The 21,876-nt window shown below is 43.6% G+C and overlaps 1 protein-coding gene across 1 annotated transcript in view; it reads right to left on the reverse strand.

Moving 5' to 3' along the window:
• The window catches only part of fasn (fatty acid synthase), a 54,762-nt gene that overhangs the window by 14,686 nt on the left and 18,200 nt on the right, over positions 1-21,876 (reverse strand). The window contains exons 11-30 of the mRNA XM_023264805.3: positions 21,607-21,796; positions 20,340-20,434; positions 19,040-19,174; positions 17,303-17,506; positions 15,643-15,758; positions 15,348-15,523; positions 15,055-15,246; positions 14,839-14,919; positions 13,345-13,527; positions 12,739-12,918; positions 12,212-12,415; positions 5,236-5,552; positions 3,830-4,231; positions 3,415-3,579; positions 3,073-3,188; positions 2,520-2,674; positions 1,693-1,896; positions 1,370-1,520; positions 722-900; positions 293-412 (exon numbers count right to left, since the gene is read on the reverse strand). Of these exons, the coding sequence (XP_023120573.2) occupies positions 293-412; positions 722-900; positions 1,370-1,520; positions 1,693-1,896; positions 2,520-2,674; positions 3,073-3,188; positions 3,415-3,579; positions 3,830-4,231; positions 5,236-5,552; positions 12,212-12,415; positions 12,739-12,918; positions 13,345-13,527; positions 14,839-14,919; positions 15,055-15,246; positions 15,348-15,523; positions 15,643-15,758; positions 17,303-17,506; positions 19,040-19,174; positions 20,340-20,434; positions 21,607-21,796 (3,565 nt within the window). The remainder of the gene's footprint in view (positions 1-292; positions 413-721; positions 901-1,369; positions 1,521-1,692; positions 1,897-2,519; positions 2,675-3,072; positions 3,189-3,414; positions 3,580-3,829; positions 4,232-5,235; positions 5,553-12,211; positions 12,416-12,738; positions 12,919-13,344; positions 13,528-14,838; positions 14,920-15,054; positions 15,247-15,347; positions 15,524-15,642; positions 15,759-17,302; positions 17,507-19,039; positions 19,175-20,339; positions 20,435-21,606; positions 21,797-21,876) is intronic.

A 21,876-nucleotide genomic window follows, 5' to 3' on the forward strand; every position in this document is an offset into this window, starting at 1 on the left:
TTCCTTTTCTTCAGAGCAGTGCCATCAGAAGAGTCTGACTTAAGCTTGGGAGCCATAATGAAGGGAAAAAAGTTAGCGAATGTAACACAATCCAAGGTGGCGTACAACTAGAGAATGTAAACAAAGCCGTCTTATAGCGGCTTATATCTGCTCGCCAACTAGCAGGTCGAGGACGTCACAAACCAAGGACCCCCTGTACTTTATTTTAGAAATAGTACAAAGAGATTATACGAAATGATGCAAAGCTGCTATGTTGAATGACTCATTACTCCAGTCAGATGACAGGTCTGACCTTTGCCATGTGTGTGGAGCAGAATGTGCTGTTCAAACGACGTGTCTCTGGAGTTGGCAAAAGACTCTGCCGAAAGCTGAGGGAACCTCTGCTGAAGGTAGTCCCGCTTCTCTGCTGAGCCTGGTGACAACACACACAAACAGGTTAGGGTTCAAACAAAGCACTGCGACTTTCACAATTTTAGCAGATATTTCCTGATTACAATTATAACTTAATAACTCAGTATCCATACTTATTTAGTACAACATCATAATCATGATTAACATACACTGGTATCTCAGAGGGAGATAACAGGTCTGCAGTTCCTCATAAGTATAACATACTTAGGATTATGAGATGTGGTGGATTTTGAATAAATAATATACAACACTGAAAAAAAATCATATTTTTCTCATTATAACAGTGCGTATGCGAGTGAGGAATACTAACCAACTGTAGTAAAGACTCTGCATTTCTTGCTAAGCGCTATGGCGATGGCCGCCTGGCCGACCCCTCCTGACCCCGAGTGGATGAGAACTGTCTCTCCGGGACGAAGCCTGCCACGCACCACCAGAGAATAATAGGCTGTGGCGTAGACCACTGGCACTGAGGCTGCTTGCTTCAGTGTCCTGCACACATGCAGATGCATCATATTATTTGTTGTCACATAGTAACCGTCCTTCATGCTGCTGGGATCGTCCCTTTGCAAAAACATTTAGAGAGGAAAAAGGAATCGAAAATAATGCTGCCCTGCTTTCTGTAGTTAGAAATTCCAATCAAATGGCATATTTGGACACAACTCAGGACACAAGTGCAGTTACAGGTGGTGCACAATGTCAACAACAGCGGTTACACTGCAAGTAAATGTGTTGTTCTTGACATGTTTCTTGTATTAATGCCATTAAGGAAAGAAAGAAAGAATAAGACAAAAAAAAGGGACAGCTCTTGTCTTCGTATGCACCATCTGACTTGTTTTCAGAGAGCACAATGGTTTCTACATTCAAAATCTGATCTTCGCCTCAGTGGTTCTACACTGACTTACATTCCTCAGCAGTTTTCTAAACACAAACCAATCACACTGATAAATGTAACACTAACCAGCTCGCCGGAACTTCCCAAAGGAACCGCTTGTCGGCATCCACGCTTGTCGCCAGACCTTTAGCAGGCAGCAGCCCCATCACACGCTGACCAGTGGGGTCACGACCAGAAAACTCCATACCCAGCATGCACTGCTGCAGAGCTTGGTCCCCTACACAATGTGTGATGAACAGAAGAAGTTAGTCGTGGAATTGTGGCCACTTGATGTAGAATATGACCACTGATGTTTTTGGTTTACAACAGCAACACACACAAGATGCTGTGGGTTACTATTATATGAAAAAGATTCCTAGTTGTGTGGATCTACTGTACACATTCTCTACCTGGAATAGCATCTGGTGGCAGCTTGCCAGTGGCGAGCATTATGTCTCGGAAGTTGAGCGAGCTGTAGTAAACACGGCACAGTTGCACGTTGGGATTACTGGCCACAAAGTGGCGGAGTGGGGAAGCAATCCAGCGCAGAGAAGAAAGGTCCCCTCGAGTCAATACGTTGACGTAGGCGGTCTCTGTCAACTCTTGACTTAGATCTGACAACCAAACACAAAACAAATGCTTCAACAGGAGTGTAAGCCACATTCTGAGAGGAAAAGGTTGTTTGCACTGATTTAATCTGGATGAATCTCCATCAAATTAAACATTTTCAAAATCTTTTGGGGGGTGGAGTAGTGGTCAGTGGGGTAGATACTATTTTAGAGTTGCATAAACTGTGAAGGAAGAAATCTGGGAGTTTGTGCAGGTGTGTCTGAGTGTGTCTGTTCTTTGTTTTTCTCAAGGTGTCACACTTATTAGGTATATTGCTTGGGACCCAAGGAAGTGCAGTGTTGAGTGTAAAGAACCCTGTAGGAGAAGTTAATGAGAAACATTAAACAACAACCAGCAAGTTGTGTTCACTGCAGAGCCTCATGATCCATCTCTCCTCACCAAGTAGCTACAGAGGGATGGATCCTCTCTCTGTCACTTCTGTCAATAATACATGTCTATTACAATGGTTTGTGTGTTGTTAGCTTAAATTCAGTGTGTCTGTAAATATTCAAAGATGAAGTTTATACAGAAAAGCACCACTGTAAATCAAATATACTGTTTATAGTGACAGCACTATCAGAACCGCATCAGACTAAGTGGAATCATAATATGCAGTGTTTTTGGATACCATGAGTGATGAGCTGGTGTCTAAAGGTGCCCCAGCGTCCGTCTCGGAACACATTCATAACTAGATCCCCTTCCTGCACCGACTGGATGGATTTATGACCAGGCTGGAGGCTGGGTGCTGCTGAAGACTCGTTTAGATTGGACACAAAGACACAGCTGGAGACAAGGAAACAGAAACCAGAAAAAAAGGGAGTACAGTGTAAAAACCAATGTATGGATTAATATCTACATTAAAACAACACCTACAGTAAATACAAGAATCTTACTGAGAATCATTTTTGTATTTTGCCTAGTAATGGAGCACACTAATAGTTGTAAAATAACTGTGCACACATGTATTCCTTTAGAAAGTTTCCTCTGTTAAACGTTCAGCTTTGAGGTTCAATAACACTTTGGATTGACTGAGAGGACTGTGTTCGTTCAGAAATAAAATCTTGAGAAATGCACAATGGCTGTTTTGTTTTCTGATTCATATTTTGATGTTTGGACAAATTACAGTGAAATTAAGAATACTGTGTTGACCCCAAAACTTCTACTACACTAGTGCAGCTTACCGTATCCGGTTACCACCTGGCTCCTGCCGTAGACAGTTGACCATTCCCACAATGCCACAGTGAGCCCGGGAAGCAGTCAACCACAGTGGATGGTCTGATGATTCTGCCATCGTTGCCTGATGTACAGATCCACACATTAAGCTGCTGTTATGACTTATGTCACACATGTGAATGACTGAACAAGAAAAGTGGATTCAGAGAGTATTCAGAATCCATTTAAAGCATTTTCACTTTGTCCTTATAGCTTACTGAATGCTTCAACACAATAAAGTCTGCCAAAAGCGCTGGGGTCTCAGTTGTGTCATGGTTTTAATGTATAAAAACTGGGACACCGGAACCCACCTTGAGTGTTTCCACCCACTTATAGTCAGGACTGTCCACAGGTAAGAAAACAGGCTGTTTGCTTGGAGACTGACGGCGACAAAGAAAGAGGGCAGAGCCATAGAAGGACTTCCTGACAGCCACCACGCTGAGGGAGGCCTCAGAGAACACTTTCTCCCACTCAACCTGGCAAAAAAAGCAGATAAAAAAATCATCTCAATAACTAAAGAATGCGACAGATCAGCTTACTTGACTGAATTATTAGTTCTTTGAAATTATAGCTTGAAGGAAACAAGTCATACAGATTGACAGAATTAGCTGAAAAAGCCTGAAAGCCCCCACCAGTGTCATATTTTTGAGACGTACAAAACATTAAACATACTGAGAAGGCTCTAAAATCTCACTATTATGTGATTTGAGCACTGCTTCCATTCACCTGTGTGAGCAGTCCTTGCTGGCTGGAGCTCTGAGCGGTGCTGGAGAGGAAGGCGACCGTCTCCCCCAGAGTCTCTCCCTTTAGCAGGGTGTGGAGGAGAACGAACCCGTGCTGTTTGGCTCCAGAAGCCAGATTTGTCACCAGCGTTCCAGCGTCTGTCCTGAGAGAACCCCATGCGTGGTTGCACACTACCAGGTCTGCCCCTGATACCACACCTCCAGGAGCTGGGGCCGTCAGAGGGTTCCACTGAGCTGAAGCAACAGCCAGCTCCTCCAGGGTGGAACTGTAGGGGGACAGAAGGTCCAGGTGGGCCGCTGTGGCAGTGTAGTCCACGTTCAGCATGGGCTGAGTGTTGAGGAGGGGCACCACGTGAGAGAAGAGCTGGCCGTCATTTGAGAAGGTCTGGCAGGGGTCACAGAGGTAAAGAATATTATTATCCATTTACAATACAATACAATACAAGAACTTTATTTATCCCCAAATTTCTATTTATTTGGACGGGACAGTGTATATTGATGAACATACAATCTCATACTAGTTTCCATAAGGTTGCAGTAAATGCGCCAGATTTTGCACCAGGCTGTTTGCTTGGAGGGAAATTCAATCGTCTGGGTTCTCATCTGTTTACTTTAGAATTAAACAGCCTAATTGCTGATGGTATGAAAGATTTTCTAAATCTTTCTGTCCTGCAGCGCAGGGATAGGAGTCGTCCACCACTGATGTTTCGTTGCTCATTGAGGCAGATGTGAAGTACATGATCCATGTTTGTCAGAATGGCCTCCACTTTGCTCAGTGCACGTCTCTCCACCTCATCCTCCAATGAGTTCAATCTGATTCCAACCACAGAGCCAGCTTTTTTAATCAGTTTGTTCAGACGCCTTGCATCCTTGTTTTTTATACTGCCTCTCCAGCAGACTGCAGCATAAAACAGAACACTTGCTACCACAGACTGATCAAACATCCACAGCATCTTACTGCATATGTCTATTGATCGGAGTCTTCTGAAACAAAAGAGTCGGCTCTGGCCCTTTTTGTAGATGAAGTCTATGTTTTTTGACCAGTTCAACTTATTATCCAGGTGGACACCTAAATATTTATACGATGTCACCACCTCGATGTCCACGCCACAAGTGTTCACTGGCTGAAGAGGGGGTTTGGATCTGCGGAAATCTATAGGAAGGTGTCTTTGAGGTGATGAGTAGCAGGCAGTTTTTGTGACTTCAGTCACTGAAGACACTTATCAGATCCCTGTATTCGACTTCATGTCCATTTCTGTTACATGCCATGATAGCAGCGTCATCAGAGTATTTCTGAATGTGAATTTATGGTGAGACTGAGGCATAATTCAGCTATTCTAAATCTGCACGAAATTTGTCCCAATTGTTTTATCTAGTTTCCAGTCTTACCTCCAAGACTTTGATCTTGCCAGGCATGCTGTTTTCCAAAGCGATGTCCAGGCAGTGTCTGAGGGCCGGGTTGTTCAGGAGACCGTGCAGCAGACCATCCTGCAGAAGACATGCCCGCTCTTTCTCCACCACCTGTTCTAACTCAGAGCGAAGGTTCCCATTCAGCTCCAGGCCGCAGAGCAGGCTCAAGAGCCGCAAAAGGCTGGGCTCAGAGGGCTCAGGGCTGGGAAGAGGGGTGTCTGACTCCCTCTGTAGTCCAGGGATGGAGAGCTTGACACCATGAGGGGCCAACTTTTGCTGCAGTCTGGAGATTAAACCTGGTTTGAAATAGTGGGACAAAAACATCCACAGACAAGCAGTGAGATGACACAAAAACTAAATGGACTGATGTGAAGATTTCAGTTTCTACTAACGAAACTGAAATTACATTTAACCTGCTTTACAGACCAAGTCAAGCATTCAACACAGCGAAGATATCAAAAATTGCAGTTGGAAAACAAATGACGAATAATGAAAATACCAACAGCCGACTCTAAAAATCATCCAGCTACATATCATACTCATTTGTGGACATCAGTTTAGTAAACAGCGTTAGTTTAATTCATCAGTACCTTCATTAGTTTTCTTTGATAAAACACATTTGTACTGAGAGCCCAATGTAGTTTTGCTATAAAGTAATACAGAATTAGGGAAAAGTAATTCAAGAGTTTGAAACTTACAGTTTTTAATGCTTTGGCCTTGTAAATAATGCAAGCAGTGGTGGTGCATTTAAGGACATTCTGATGCCAAGATCTTAGATTTGATGAATTGAACCTTTATAGGGGCCTCAACTCCTCTGGCCCACCAGTGGGCAATTTGGCACATACTCTTGCTGCGCTATCAACCGCTGTTCAAATGTACAAAACTATTTTAAAAGCAAAGGTAAATTTGTCAGGATGACTTGTGGGAAAACACATCTTATATTAAACACAAAACGTTTCAGTATTTTCATTTAATGGAATGATGTAGCCACAAAACAGATGGTGTACTGGTCTGAATATTTCCCTCAGTGTAAACTTAATATCAATGAGCAAAACAGAATTTAGGAGATGTCAAGGAATTAACCATAATACTAGACTTTACAGACTCTTCATTAACTTTAAAAAGATTAAAAAGATTCCTGACAAATAGGAGAAACCATTGCTGAATGACACCAAAAACCAGAGCCTCTCAACTGTCCTACCTACAGTATGTGCTCAGGCATCAAACTACAACATTATCATACTTAAAATAACTAAACTGAATAATAAACAGCCAGAGATGAGCACCATGTACACTACTGTTCAAAAGTTTGGGGTCACACAGGCTATTTCATGTTTTCAGTGAAAACTCATACTTTCATTCATGTGCTGACATAATCGCACAAGGATGTCTAATCATCAATTAACCTTTCAACACCATTAGTTAAGAAATGTAGCATTAGAACACAGGAGTGATGGTTGCTGGAAATGTTCCTCTGTACCTCTTTTTTTTTTTTTTTTTTTTTTTTTTTTTTTTTTTTTTTTTTTTTTTTTTGTCTGCATTTGTTCTCATTGTTTAACTCCACAAGAAGGGAGTCAACATTGCATGAGATCGATGCATATTTTAGTCTTGCAGCCAAATATTTTAATATTTAGTGCATGTGTGTGACCATCACCGGCCCTCCCTGAAAGCTAAGCAGACCTTATTTATTCGAATTCCCTATTATAAGCCAGGGAGGGCAGTGCTACACCTCAGTGGTGTGTGGGGGAAACAAAGACTGGACAGGACGAACAGGACGAACAGGATGAACAGGGATAGAAAATAACAGGCGGTGCTATTGCAATTAAAGATAGTAAGGTGGTGTGTTATTCCCAACTACTAACTGTCAATCAATTTAAAAAAAAAAATTAATAATAATAAAAAAAATTTTGAAAAAAGAAAAGAAATCCAAACCAGCAGAAAAGAAAAAGAGATACAATAAATAAATAATTAAACAAACGGTACTGAGCACCATAATTGTGGATGTCTTGATAGTGTAGAATAGAATAGAACAGGCCAGAAGAGGATACTAGTGCAAGAGAGAATGAGTTTAGGGTAGAGAGTCTGGAGAGATTCTCAGCACATTCTGGCGGGTCCCATCATTCACTGAAATGGGACTCGGCAGTAGCTGGCGAGACCTGATCAAACATGCAAGTGTGAAGAACCCCGAAGCCCAGAACAGCAATCAAGGCAAGGCAGGGCCAAGCCAACAGGGCAACCCTCCCCCCGGGCCGTAGGAGCCACAGGGCGGCACCCCCAGAGAGCCTCCGGGGCCACCGTGAACGACGCGAACACGGAGAACAAGAGGGAGCAGCTACCGACACCCCCAGCGCGCCAAGACCGACCCAGGCAGCCCGGGGCACGAGGACCCACCCGCCACCCAAACCCCAACCCCGCCCACCCCAGCCCCAGCCCCCACCAAACCCCCCACCCCATCACCCGACCCGCCCAACCCCACCCCCTCTCCCTCCCCCGAGGGGGCCAACGGCCCCACACAGCCAGGAAGCCAGACACAGGGGCCGAGCGGCCCACCGAAGGGGCGGCAACCAGCCCATCACAAGGCAGGCCGCCACCGGGAGCCGGTCAGAGGAAATCGGAGCCGGGACCCGACGCTAGTCCAGAGGGTAAAAATGGATAGTGTGGTGGGGCCCGGCGACGCCAACAGGGAGGCACCCCGCATACCCCCCGCACCAGGCCCCAGGTGAGCGCAGTACACCCAGGGCCCCCACCCCCCGCAATGCGCCCTGACAACCCACCAGGACAGAGCCACCACACGCCGCCAGCCCGCAGTACAGCTACAGCGCCCACCAGGACGGCCAATCCAGCCCCCGCAGCCCACCAAGAGCCATCGCACCAGCCTGGACCCGTCGGGCACGCAGGAGAACCCCCCCCGACCACAGCCCCCAGGTCCCGGGGACCCCCCGGCCACAGCAACACAGATGATGGTCCACCCCCGTCACCCCATAGCCATAAGGGGGCCGGGTCCCACCAGCGAGGCCATATTAGTGAAATCCCCCAATTACTCCCTATTAATATGTCTCCCGATCCCAGACTGGAGACATTATCCCTGCACCGTGATAGTGTAACCCTGAGTGTCATGTGGTGCATTAAAAGTGGGGAGGTTGGGTGAGGCATCCAGGGGGCGGGCCAGAGGACCACAGAGGATGGCTACTCTGCAGCCTACCCTGGCCCAAGTTCCCCGAGCCGTCCCAGACCTACCCCCAAGCTGTGAGTGTGTGTGGTGCATTAAAAAGAAATTAGAGAGCAGGGGAGGCAAGCAAGAGGGTGATGGGGGAGAGACAAGGCCGTAGAGCCCTGCCATCCGCCCCACCACAGAGCCCATCGTTCCTGCCCCCACCTGCTCTCGGGGCCCTAACTGTTGTGTCCCTATATGTGCCTAAGAGTAACTATATACAGTGATGTGTGAAGTATGTGAAGTGCACAGTAAGAGGCAGTCTGGTGTGGATCCGGCCCATGAGGAGAGAGCAGCGGGGGAGACAGGTAGTAAGACCACCGGTACTGATGCAGAGGGCCCCCAGAGCCCAGAGGCAAGAGGCCGAGGTGGGCCCACCCGAACCCGACCGGCCCAGCCAGCACCAAAACCCCCAGAAGTCGCAGCGCTGGAGCAGCGCCCCGGCAGACGCTGCAGCCCCACCACGGGCCAGCCGCATGCAGCACCCTGCCCCAGAGGGAGGACCAGGCCGCACCACTAGGAAGCAAGGGCCATGAGCCCCCACGCCCACCCCGGAGCCGGTACGTCTAGGATGCAGGGCGCCCACCCCGCAGCACCACCGAGACCCCACCCACCCCACCACTCCCCAGGACAGCACCGGGCCCGGACAGAAGCCCCCAGCCAGCAGAAACTAATCTCCAGTGGCGGCACACAGGCAAGTACCAAGGCCTGTGCCCGGATGAGCCAGAGCCACCCCCCCAGAGAGACCACCCGGCCCCCATGCCAGACCCCCAGGCAGCGGAGGGCCCCCAGCCCCCCCAGGGGAGGGAGAGGGACGAGGACGAGCGGCCAGGCAGGAGAGGAGGGAGGAGGAGGGAAGCAGAGCAGGAAGGGACAGGGGAGCGACCGGAGGGCCGACCCACCCCAAACCCCAGGGCCAGCCAGGGCGCCCCAGAAGAGACCAGCCGCCGCCACCCCCAAGGCCCCGGGAGAGCGCACAAACCCAGCAGACCCAGGGCTCGAAGGGAGAGACACCGGGGACACCCACCCCCAGGCAGAGGGGCCCGAGCCACGCCGGCCCCGCAGAGCCAGAGAGCGACCCCAAGAGCAATAGGGAAAGGGACACCACTAGTGCATGCACACAGCCTTGAAGTCCATGGTGCCATCCTACTTAAAAAGGTAGAGGGTTAATAAACTGAAATAAAGCAGACAGAAGTCAGACCATACACACAGACAGAATAATAATTACAATTTTATGAGGGAAATGGCATACGCCCACATACAAGCGGAGGCTATAGATTAATATTTATTGATTTAATAAATGGAGACCATTTTTCTTTGAAGGAGTCCAATTGGTTTTTTCTGATAGCAGATATTCTCTCTAGTGAAATGTGTTCTGTGAGGAGGTTCAGCCAATGGATGATGTTGAGGGCTTTCTTATCTTTCCAGTTAACTAAAATAGTTTTTTTGGCAATGGCGATAGCTGCAAGTGTGGGTTGGATATGAATGTCTGGAAGGGCTGTTTGCGTTAGATCACCAATTAGGCAAACGTTCGGGGAATGTGGAATCCCGCAGTCCAAAATATTGGAGAGTTTCTGTGTGATCGTTACCCAGAATTGATAGACGGGTGTACAAAGCCACAGAGCGTGAAAGTAAGTGTCAGTCATGTTTTGGGTGCATTGCGTACATGTGTCTGAGCGTGAGAAGCCCATTTTATACAGTTTATATTGCGTTATATGCGTTCTGTGAAGCACCTTAAATTGGATCAATTGTAAGTTGGTGTTTTTAGTCATTTTAAATGTGTTTTCACAGATCTGGGTCCAAAAATCAGAGTCAAAAGATTTGGATACGTCTTTTTCCCATTTTTGAGTTGGTAGGTGTATAGAGTGTGTCTTTGAGAGTAAACTATAAATTTTTGAGAGATTCTTCTTATTTCTTGGAGACAGTTTCACAATGTATTCGACAAATTCAGGGTGGCTGTAAATCCGTTGGCTGTAAAGTAGTCTGAAGCGATGGAATTCTACTTGTAATCGTCTTCTTTACCTGTAGGTACTGAAGAAAATTTCCATTTCTTATTTCAAATGTTTGGAATAAGTTTATATATGTCCTAAATGTGTTGTCATCCAGAAGGTGATGGAGGTGAGTGACTCCTCTCTCTGCCCATGTGCTGAAATAAAGAGCTATTTTGTTGTTTGCAAAATCAGGGTTGTGCCAGATTGGGGAGAGTATACTGGGTTTTAATTGGGAGCCTGTGATTTCCAGTGCTTTCCACCAAGCAGACAAGGTGGAAGCGATCATAGGGTTCTTGAAGCAGGAGTGATGTTTAAGGGCAGAAGTGATACAGGGAAGGTCAGAGATTTTGATCTGGTTACAATCTAACTGTTCTAGTTCTAGCCAGGAGTTATATTCTTCATGTGGATGTATCCATTTGGTGAGATATTGTATTTGGTTGGATAAATAATAATACATGAAGTTGGGAGCCTCCAGTCCCCCTTCGGATTTATTCTTCTGGAGGGTAGTCAAACTGATTTTAGCCTTTTTATTCTTTGAGTAGAATTTACCAATAGCGGAGTCTAATGATTGGAACCACTTTGATGTGGGTTTAAATGGAATCATGGAGAAGAGATAGTTGATTTTAGGTAATATTTTCATTTTGACTGTAGCTATTCGTCCCAAAAGGGAGATGGGGAGGTTGTTCCAACGCCTCAGATCATCACAGACTTTGTCCAAGAGTGGAGTGAAGTTCAGGTGAACTAATTCTGAGAGTTTGGAGGAAATATTTATGCCCAGATATCTGATGTTGCCAGTAGGAAAAGAATAATGCGAGTTTTGAACTGCGGGATTCCACGAGTTATCTGTTAAAGGTAATATAATTGATTTTGACCAGTTGATGGAGTAGTCTGAAAGACACGAGAAGGTTGTGATGAGGTTAATTACTTCCTTTACTGAAGTTTTAGGTTCTTGTAGATAAAGTAAAATGTCATCTGCGTATAGGTTAATTTTATGTTCGGACTCCAGAGCGCAGATACCTTTGATATCGGTGTTCTGACGTACCGCTGTTGCTAGTGGTTCGATAAAGATCGCAAACAATAAGGGAGAGAGTGGGCATCCCTGTCTTGTTCCCCTTTGCAGACTGAAGCTTTGTGAAGTGATCCCATTAGTGGTGACTGTAGCCTTGGGTGAGTTGTACAGAGCTGATACCCACTGGATAAATGATTCTCCGAAGCCAAATTTGTGGAGCACAGCAAAGAGAAAGGACCAATTGACTTTGTCAAAGGCTTTTTCTGCGTCCAGTGACATAACAATAGCTTCTTTGTTGTGGCGTTGCGTCAAAGAGATTAGATTTAGAAGTCTTCTGATATTGTTGGTGGAGTGTCTGCCATTTATAAATCCTGTTTGATCGCTGTGGATTATTGACGGGATGATTTTCTCCAGCCTAGAGGCGAGAGCTTTTGAGATAATTTTGATGTCGGTGTTGATTAGTGACAGAGGTCGATAGCTAGAGGGAAGCGTAGGATCTTTGTCTGGTTTCCTCTGTACCTCTACGTAGATATTCCATTAAAAATCAGCCGTTTCCAGCTAGAGTAGTTATTTAGCACATTAACAATGTCTAGAATGGATTTATGACATTTCTAAGTGACCCCAAACTTTTGAACAATACTGTAGGTATTTTAAAAGGCTTCTAATATAATCCTAAATTAAATCTATCAGCTGAAACGGATGACAAGTGATTGACCACAAAGATGGCCGGGGGTCTATCTGTACCTTTGCAGAGCCTCAGCTGCTCCACTAGTTTCCCATTGGTTGTAAGGCACTCTGTCTCCACATAGGGAACAAACACAAACTCCTCCAGGGTGGGGGGACTCTGCTGCTGCTGCCGCCGGGGGGCTACAGTGGCATGCAGGCCGCTGATTTGGACTCCACCAGCCACAATGTTGTCGAGGCAACGGCTCACGTTGACGTCCACAGCTATGGGAGTGAAAGAGGAAAGTCTTACAAAAGGTAAATATGTTTCTAATAAGATGTAAAATGAAAAAAAAAGTCTCACTAAAGCAGAGAAATAGATATTTATGCCTTAATCCTCAAAAGATCAGAACCCTTCAACCATAGAGTCTTTACAAGCAGCCAATCAACACACTTCACTTTCAACTGTTACAGATAGAAGACAGTTAATGAATGTCATCCAGCTTGGCAGCATAGACCACATAGTTCTGACAAAGAATCAGCTGTGCTACAAACAATAATAAACAAAAAGTGCTAGAAAAACAATGTTGAATAGGATGGCAGCACACCTTGCTTTCCATCCGTGTACTCGCAGACTTTCTGCAGATGGACAGCTGGATCAACACACACTGAGCGGATTCTGGTTGGCAAACGCAAACTGCGACCCGGCAGCCCGACCACGATCATTTGCAGCATGGTGTCCAGGAAGGTCACCCAGTTTCCTGTCCACTGCAGCTTCCCACTGTCTCCTGGAAACAGCCAATCAGATTACAGAAGGGTAAACAACAAGAACAATGTATACAACACTAGTATACTACATAGGTTTAGTAGACTCAGAGAAAGAAAAAAAACACCACAGTGCTTATTAGTATTTATGATTATGTAGTGAATGCTAAGTCCTCAAGTCAAGCAGTGGCCTCCTGCTCTGACAAATCCTCACACCATGTGACCCAACAGTATCCAGACTACATTCCAAGAGAAGACACCTGGGAGCTAACTCAAGGAACTCCAGTCTTAGCCCCAAAGCTGACAGTAGCACAGAACTAACAGATTGTCTTCTAACTACATTACTTCTGTTTCATCTCTGCATTATGAAATTATTAAACAAAAACAACAACAACAAAAAAAAAAAAATCAAAACAAGACTTTAAAAGCAAGAAACGCATGACTGTTACCTGTGTTGTTGGATTCTAAGATGCCTTGGAAGGTCTTCCCATAGTCATAGCCTCGCAGTCGCAGCTCTTTGTAAATATCGAGTGACTTGAGCTTCATTTTGGGGTCACTATCCTTGGCGGATTCCCGATTTATCTGACTATGGAATGAATCAAGGGCTGCATCCTCCAGAATGCTCACTTTACCTAAAAATCACATGTGGAAGAAAAAGAGAAGAAAATAATTCAAGGAGACTGCATATAATTTTCATGGGATGATAAAAAAGAAAAAAAAGGAGCAGTTTTCCAGACATTTTAATGGTTGGGAGAAAACATTTCGGCTCATGGAGTGAACCAGACACTGAAGGGAGTTACTGGCACACTCATTTTTCGCGGTCAGTCTACTGGAGTCATTAAAAGTTGGAGACAAAAGTGAGAAAAATCTGTGAGAATACTTGTATTTTCTCCTCTTTCCAAAATGAATACATGTTTTATTCCAAATGATAATATCGACTCAATGATTTCAGCGAAAGGTTGAATCTCTAAAAATGCACATGAACATTAAATATTCAACAGAGACTGTAACTTGTGGTATTCCACAGAGTTCGGTATTGGGACGTAAGTTATTTATACTTTATTTGAATGATATTGGGAGAGTACTTAATAAGTTGAAATTTATTACATTTTTGGATGATACATTTATTTTGTTCAGGACCAGACATTAAAGTATTGCTGACAACAGTAGAAAAGGAGCTGATCAGGTTAAAGGAATGGTTTGATATAAATAAGTTATCATTAAATTAAAATAAAACTAAATTTGTGGTGTTAGGGCAAATTGTGAAATTCAATTAATCCTAAATGGAGTCAAAATTGAAGAGTATATGAAACCAAGTTCATGGGAGTTATTTTAGATCAGAAATTCAGTTGGCAGCCACATATAGAATATATAAAACAAAAATAATCTAAAATTATTGGTATTATTTACAAAACAAGCAATTTTTTGAACAAGAAATGTCTGCGTATATTGTATTTTTCTCACTTATAATGCCATATATGTCATATTGTGTGGAGGTTTGGGGAAATACATACAGAATATATACAGACCCTACAAGTTATTAGAATAATAAATAAAGTTTCCTGTCGTGAAACTACTAATAAACTATTTATACAGTCTTGCATCTTAAAATTTTTACATATTGTATACTCAAAAACATTAGAAATACTATTTTGAATAAAGAAGAAAACTCTTCCCACCTGTATTCAACAATTTATTCAGCCTACTCCTTTTTCGGTTACAGAGCTTGTTGAATTTTTCTTTTTTTGTGAGAAAAAAATGTTTACTGCAAGCATGTATAATAATTCTTTGTCAGCTGAATGCACACAATGCAATTTTTGCACTGTAGATTGTAACTGAAATAAACCATTCATTCATTCATTCATAATGCTTGGAAATATCTGGAATCAAACTGTCCAGGATCAGTTCCTTTGCGCTGTAAAACACTGTGAAAAAGTACCTACCACTGACAGCCAGGTTTCCATTCTCTGAAACCTCAAACTTGTTGGTGGCAGGCATGAGATTCACCTCCAACTGGACAGAACCTGGGAGGAACAGCAAAATGAAGAGGCCAGACCAACAGAAATTAAAAAAAGATGAATATTGACCAGGAAGTGAAGAAGCTCATCAGTCCATTAAGATCTCCAAAGCCCCAGACTAATCCCTGCTGTTCTTCTCACCAGTCTTTGGCAGGATGGTAGCCCTGTGGATGGTCACGTCCTCAAAAGTTACAGGGGTGCTTTCCATGACAGCACCCAGACTTCTCATCAGCGTACGCCAGGCCAGCACCAGGTAACCCGTTGCCGGGTAGAGAACACGTCCATCGATGCAGTGTCCAGTAAGATAGTAGTCGTTAGACTCAGGGTTTATTTCTGTAGTTGGTCAAAGAAGAATTTGACAAGTTATCAAACTAAATTAGAAAACCTGATTTAACTCTTTCTGGTCTGCCTTTATTCATTTATACATTTCTTACCAATGTTGTAGATGGTGGAAGAATTGGACCCTCCTGAGCCAGATAAAAAGTCTTCTGCCTTGGGGATATCCCATGTCTGGGCATGGTCCCACTGCATTAAGGGGGAGATCAGAGGGGTACCAACCGGCACAGGGTAGCTCACCGCTGGGCAGAGGCCACTACCATCCACGCAGATGCTAAAGAGGGGCATTTAAAAAATAACAGCAATCAAGAACTGCTTCCAAAAGTGACACAAGAGGAGGAGCGGACATCACTGTAATGAGGTCACTAAATGAAGACAGAGTGATTTACTGACCCATTCATATAGACTTTGCCAATGTTTGAGAGGAAGAACTCCAGGTTGTTGGCGTGGCCTCTCTTCATCAAGGGGAGGATAGAACACGTGTGCTTCAGGCTACGCTTAAGTATGGCCTTTGAAGAAAACATGCATGAATAGTATGAATGGCCTAATAGTGAGCAGGAAGTTTTAAAACCATCGCACCTTCTCCTGAGAATTTTCCTTCATGGTGTCACCCTATGCAATGCAGAATCAAGTTTAATTTTTAATAGTTGAATTTATCTGTGTTTGCGTCTGTATTTATCAACCATCTTGGAGGCGTTTTTGAGCTATATTGGTTCTCACTTAAGCCTCAGAGTAACACATTTTACCATTTGTCTTAACTTAGGAACTTATGTTATCTCTGCTGATACTCAAAAGAGATCTAGACGCTCTATAAACTGCCAGGTGAAAGCGTTTGGGCAGATCCATGTGTGCACTGTAGGAGGAAAGATGTTCACTGATTAAATGAGCTTACTGGAAAAAATGTTGCGGCAAAACCTTAACATTTGACAGGAAAGTGCACACTCTTTCCACAAAAATGAAGTCTTCAAATCATTACAATGCTACTGTATATCAAACAATCATTTTTACACTCCTCAGATAATGCACATGTTCATTCCTTTCCTATCTCACAGCATGAGGCTAAGCTAAAGCAGCTGCACTGACTAGAATTGTGGGTTTATTTATTCATTCTTTCATTATTTGTTTTGAATGAGAAAGCATACATTCATACTGTTACGGTGCATTTTCAAGTACTTCCTGACATTCCAGAAATATTTCTTTTTCTCTAAATGTAAGTATAAGAAATGTAGCTGAAAGGTGAGTTGGCAGGAGGATATAGTCCTTGTTTTTGGTGGAAAGGTTCCACACTGCAGTGAAATTAATGTAACATGGCTGACATACACATGCAATATAAACCTGTGATTTGTGATTATAATACACAAAAGATGCCTTTTGTAACATTCCGAGTATAGAACACAATGGTATTGTTCATATAAATACATACATCTCATTGAATTTTGATTATTAGAACCAAAATTTCTCATGAACTAGGTCTGTCTTATCCCATTGAACTTGCAAAATTCTGAGTTGGTTACAGCCCAAGTCATTACTAGTCCACTGCTGCGGCTGCTGTATAATGCGTTACCTTTCATGGATGTGCAAAATAACATAAGAAAAATGTGGAAGTGGTTGGGAATTCAGCAAAAGAAGCTCTTTGGATCGACAGGGTTAACATGATTGACCAGAGTACTACTTTGCAGGAATGCTTACAGCCTGCTATGAATGGCTTTCAAGCAAATATAATTGGCTTTGGCTATCTATCAGCCTTCAGTTTCAGATGACAGTAAAGCATCAGAAACGTTGTCAAACAGCATCGCACTCTTTAGTCCGAATTTAACTTTGGGCATGATTCCTAGGAGAGATTGTAGGACACCTAATAAAGTTGTGATGGCTATTTTACAACTGTAAAACTGAGCTTTTGAGAAGTTAATGCCCTGCTATTACAGAGCTCTTGTCTTAAGGCCATAAACAGTTGTGATACCTATGAAAAATCTAGCACACACTGCACATTTAGTTGACACAGAAGAAGCAGACAGAGAAATCTGACCGTCTATGAAAAACATGCTGAGCATACCTGCAGTAGAGCATGAGGTGCTATTTCCACCACCACAGCATTGTCAGGCACCAGACTGAGGCCCTCCTGGAACAGTACAGGGCTCACCAGGTTGTTGACATGATAGTCAGCTGAGCTGTACGAAGCCAGGGGGGAGTCCCACTCAGACTGAGGGATGCTGGTGCTCACCCACCGGGACGAACGCCGCCGCGGCTCTTTAATTACCTGACCACAAAATGACAATATGACAGCTTGATTATTTCTCTATATTCAAATACATATTCAGTAAGACTGCACAGTGTCTCAGTGGTTAGCACTGTCGCTTTGCAGCTAGAAGATCCCTGTTTCACATCCCGGCTTTCCCGGGATCTTTCTGCATGGAGTTTGCATATTCTCCCTGTGCATGCGTGGGTTTTCTCCGGGTACTCCGGCTTCCTCCCACAGTCCAAAACCATGCTGAGGTTAATTGGTGACTCTAAATTGTCCGTAGGTGTGAATGTGAGAGTGATTGTTTGTCTGTATGTGTAACTCTGTGATAGACTGGTGACCTGTCCAGGTGTCCCCTGCCTTCACCTGAGTCAGCTGGGATAGACTCCAGCCCCCCCAACAACCCTAATGAGGATTAAGCGGTGTATAGATGATGAATGGATGGATATTCAACAACTGATGTGCATTAAAAAAACTTTATTTCTACAGTTATAATAATGCAAATAATCTGACATACCTAGCAGTCTGTTAGTACAGTGACTGTACTGAAGACCAGTGTTGTAGATGTAAAGTAGCCATAACATTTATTATGCTGTACTAACAGGACAGAAAAGAAAGTGTTTATCAATTAACTACTAAACTACTACCAGCTTGCATTGTGATAAAGGGGATCTTGTTAAACTTGAAAAAATGTAGGGAAAAAGACAAAACAAACACACAAAACAGAACCGGAGTCCTATTCTATTATTCCTAGCTGTGGTGTTCAGGCAACTGGGCCTGCTTTGAACACTCAAATTTTTTTTTAAAGTAAACTCTTCGGACCCTGAGGGACGCTCAGCTAAGAACATTGAGGGGGGGGCGCCTGTATAGCTCAACACGTTGAGCGGGCGACCCATGTACAGGGGCTGGTCCCCGACGCAGCTGGCCCGGGTTCGATTCCCGCTCGCGGCCCTTTGCTGCATGTCTTCCCCGACTCTTCTCCCCTGTTTCCTGTCTCTCTCTCACTAGGGCCTATCCAATAAAAAGCCGACAAAAAGGCCAAAAAAAAACTTTAACAAAAAAAAAAAAAAAAAAAAAAAGAACATTGAGGGGGCGACGAGAGGACTGTCAACTCGATCCCGAGATCCAACTACGAGCTTTTTAACTGCAGCAACTTTAAGATGCGCTATTGGAGCTGGAATTACCGCAGCTGCTGGCGCCAGACTTGCCCTCCAATTGATCCTCGTTAAAGGATTTAAAGTGTACTCATTCCATTTACAGGGCCTTGGAAGAGTCCTGTATTGTTATTTTTCGTCCCCACCATTTTTCGTCGTGTATGTTTTCTCTTTTTCCCTATATTTTTTCAAGTTTAAAAAGATCCCCTCTATCACAATTAAAGCTCAGAGGTCTTTTCCACACACACACTCACACATATATGTACATACTGATATATTAATAACACACCAAAAACAAAACACACAATAGTGGATTTCATTACTATGTGTTTCCCAGGAGCTGAGGCTCTAACAGCTCCACTACTGCACACTACTGACACCCAGCAGAGCTACGTACCTTCTTTAGAGCAGTCAGCAGAGTTGGAGCGATGGAAGCCATGTAGTAGGAGTGAAAAGCAACGCCAGCGCTACGCACCTCCTTTGCAAACACTCCCTGCTCTTTCAGCTCCGACACAAATGTACGAACTGCTTCCTGAAGAATGAGAGACACCACATCTGTCAGGACTCATCACCCTGCACGACGACAAAACTAGATGGCTAAAGTCAGTGGAGTTGCTAGTATGCCTTCACGGCCCCACACTGGTTTGACATCATTTAAAGCATCCTGGGATCCCTCATACTGTTACTGCGACCCAATACTCCTTACTTTCTCTCTTCCTGTTGTCCGCTGTCACACGAAAACGTTCAAATATAAGTCTAAAAAGGAGGGTCTCACAGATGTACTTTCCCAGACCACTTTTCACTATTTCATTGTTTCCATTATGGTTCATATTACTGACAATGTTGTAACCAAAATTAAGGAAATGTTAAAGTACTACTGACCTCAATGCCATAAATCAATACATTAAATGTACTCGCATTTGATATTTATCGTGTTTCTAGTGCTGCAGCCTGACTGTGTACAAGATTTGACATTGTTGCCACATTCTATAGCTCTATTAACATATAGAAATCCCTCAATAATGTCATAACCGCTATTAATCCTCATCGTTAACAGAGGAAAACAAGAACAACCCAGTGTTTCTTCTAAGCGCTGTGGCTAGTCTGACAAAGGGTCACAGCTCTACTGAGTAAATTTTGATCTCATAAGGTTCTTTACAGATGAGTTACAACTATCACCATGTTATACTCCATTGGACTTTATGCGTGGACTTGTGTTGTTGCATCACTCTGAGACAGGATGTTTCTGATTCTAAGAATGTTGCACAGATTAAAGAGGGCGGAGAGTTTTATGAGTTAATTAAAGGACATATGCTTGACGTTTAGCTGGGTTCATCTAATTTCATAGATAAATATAACTGGGTGTTATAGTCCCTAATTATCAGGATGTCCCAATAACTGTAAAGAGGATCTGGCTGATTCAAAAATTAAAATTGTGGTTGTCATGATATGACACTAAATAAATCCTGATGTCAAAACTTATTCTCATCACCATCAAAAGTTTAACTAACTTTGCAATTTTTAGTATACAAGTTACAAATAAATACACCGGAGAAGCATAGGTCAATGAACACTTACTTACTACTCGCTCTTACTAGCACTAGACCGCTCGGGTCTTGTCAGGCTTCATAAAATTCAGGTTCTCTATATACTAAAAATGAATTCAAAGACAAAAGGCAATCAATAGGATGTTTGACCTGAGGACCAGAGATGGTGACTGTGTCCTCTGCATTGTGGCAGGCTGGAACCACTCCCTGAGGACACTGGGCCTGGCACTCCGCCCAGGTCAACCCTGCAACACAGACAAGCACAGAGGTAAGATGTGACGGATAAATGACGATCAGGCCCTCACACCTTCATACACACCAGAGCAAACTTGTAGACAAGGTTATTTTCTGCACATGGAAACTTATCAGATGTTGCAAAAAAGGGAAACAAATCTCACAAATGTGGTGTTAGAGGAACCCCATATTTACACATCCTGATGCTGCGTATCAGGTGTAGAACACATTATTGATATTTCAGTGAAAACTTTGTACCATAAAGAACTATTTTGTCTCCCTGGCCATCAGACTGTACTACTCATCACTGAGTGGTCAGGGTTAGGGTTAGTACTGCCTGTCAAAATCACTTTAAACCACTTAAATCACTTTGAATCACTGTGCATTGAAAGGTGCAAATATTGTTTATTGACTTTTAATACAATTAGTACTTCTTTCAATTTTAAAACTAGAAGTGTTTCGTTTATAGTACTGTACAGCAAGTTTTCTTTGAGTATATATTAACCTTTAAAGTTAATGTTACTAACCTGCCTGTTTAGTCTTTTAGTTATTTTTGTTGTTATATGTAAGCTGCTGAAAACTTGAATTTCCCTCAGGATTAATAAAGTGTCCATCCATCCATCCATCCATCCATCCATCCATCCATCCATCCATCCATCCATCCATCCATCCATCCATCAGACATATTTGAAGTTGCCTTGGTTTATTCTGCAGGAGTCTGTTACAGTTTGACAGCTGAAATAGCAAAAACAACGGCAGAATACACAAATAATTCAAAATGGATGACTTTCAGTTGAACGTGAGAGGCTTTGTGTTATAAGCCTTGACATGATCCCTATTTTTTGCATCTAGGTGCATCCTGTTGTGAGGGCTGCAACTCTGATGTTTTGTAGGTGGTGTAATCGATCCATTTTTCAACAGTCAGGCTTTTAAAAATGTCAGTGATGTCTCCAATCATCACTGTATAAAATCTTAGTGAGTTGTTTTTTTTTTTTTTTTTACACCACTTCAGGTAAAAATCTTACTCAACCAGTCTGGATGACGTACAAAGAATTTAGTTGGAGATGGAAGGTTTTCAAGAGAAACAAGCACATCTCAAAATGTTTTTTTACTCTGGACAGTGTGCTTACTTAATGACATCAGGTGCTGAAATGTGGTAAAAGACGACTGCTCTGCCCCTTACCGACTGCAGCCATGCCTCCTGGAGGAAGGTTGGCCTCCTTGATGCAATGGCCTCTCCAGTAGGCAGCCAGGATGGCCTCCCTGTGGCTGAGGGAGCCGTCGGCGTAGCCACATGCTAACTCTCCCACCGAATGTCCGACAATGCCATCAGGCTGCAGGCCCAGCTTAGTGAGCAGATCAATCTGAGCTATCTGTAAAGAGGCAAAGCACAGAACAAACACGGGTTTAAAACGAAAGTCATATCTCACCATCTCTAACATCTAAATGACTC

Source organism: Amphiprion ocellaris, chromosome 18, assembly GCF_022539595.1.
Source record: "Amphiprion ocellaris isolate individual 3 ecotype Okinawa chromosome 18, ASM2253959v1, whole genome shotgun sequence".
NCBI lineage: Eukaryota > Metazoa > Chordata > Actinopteri > Pomacentridae > Amphiprion > Amphiprion ocellaris.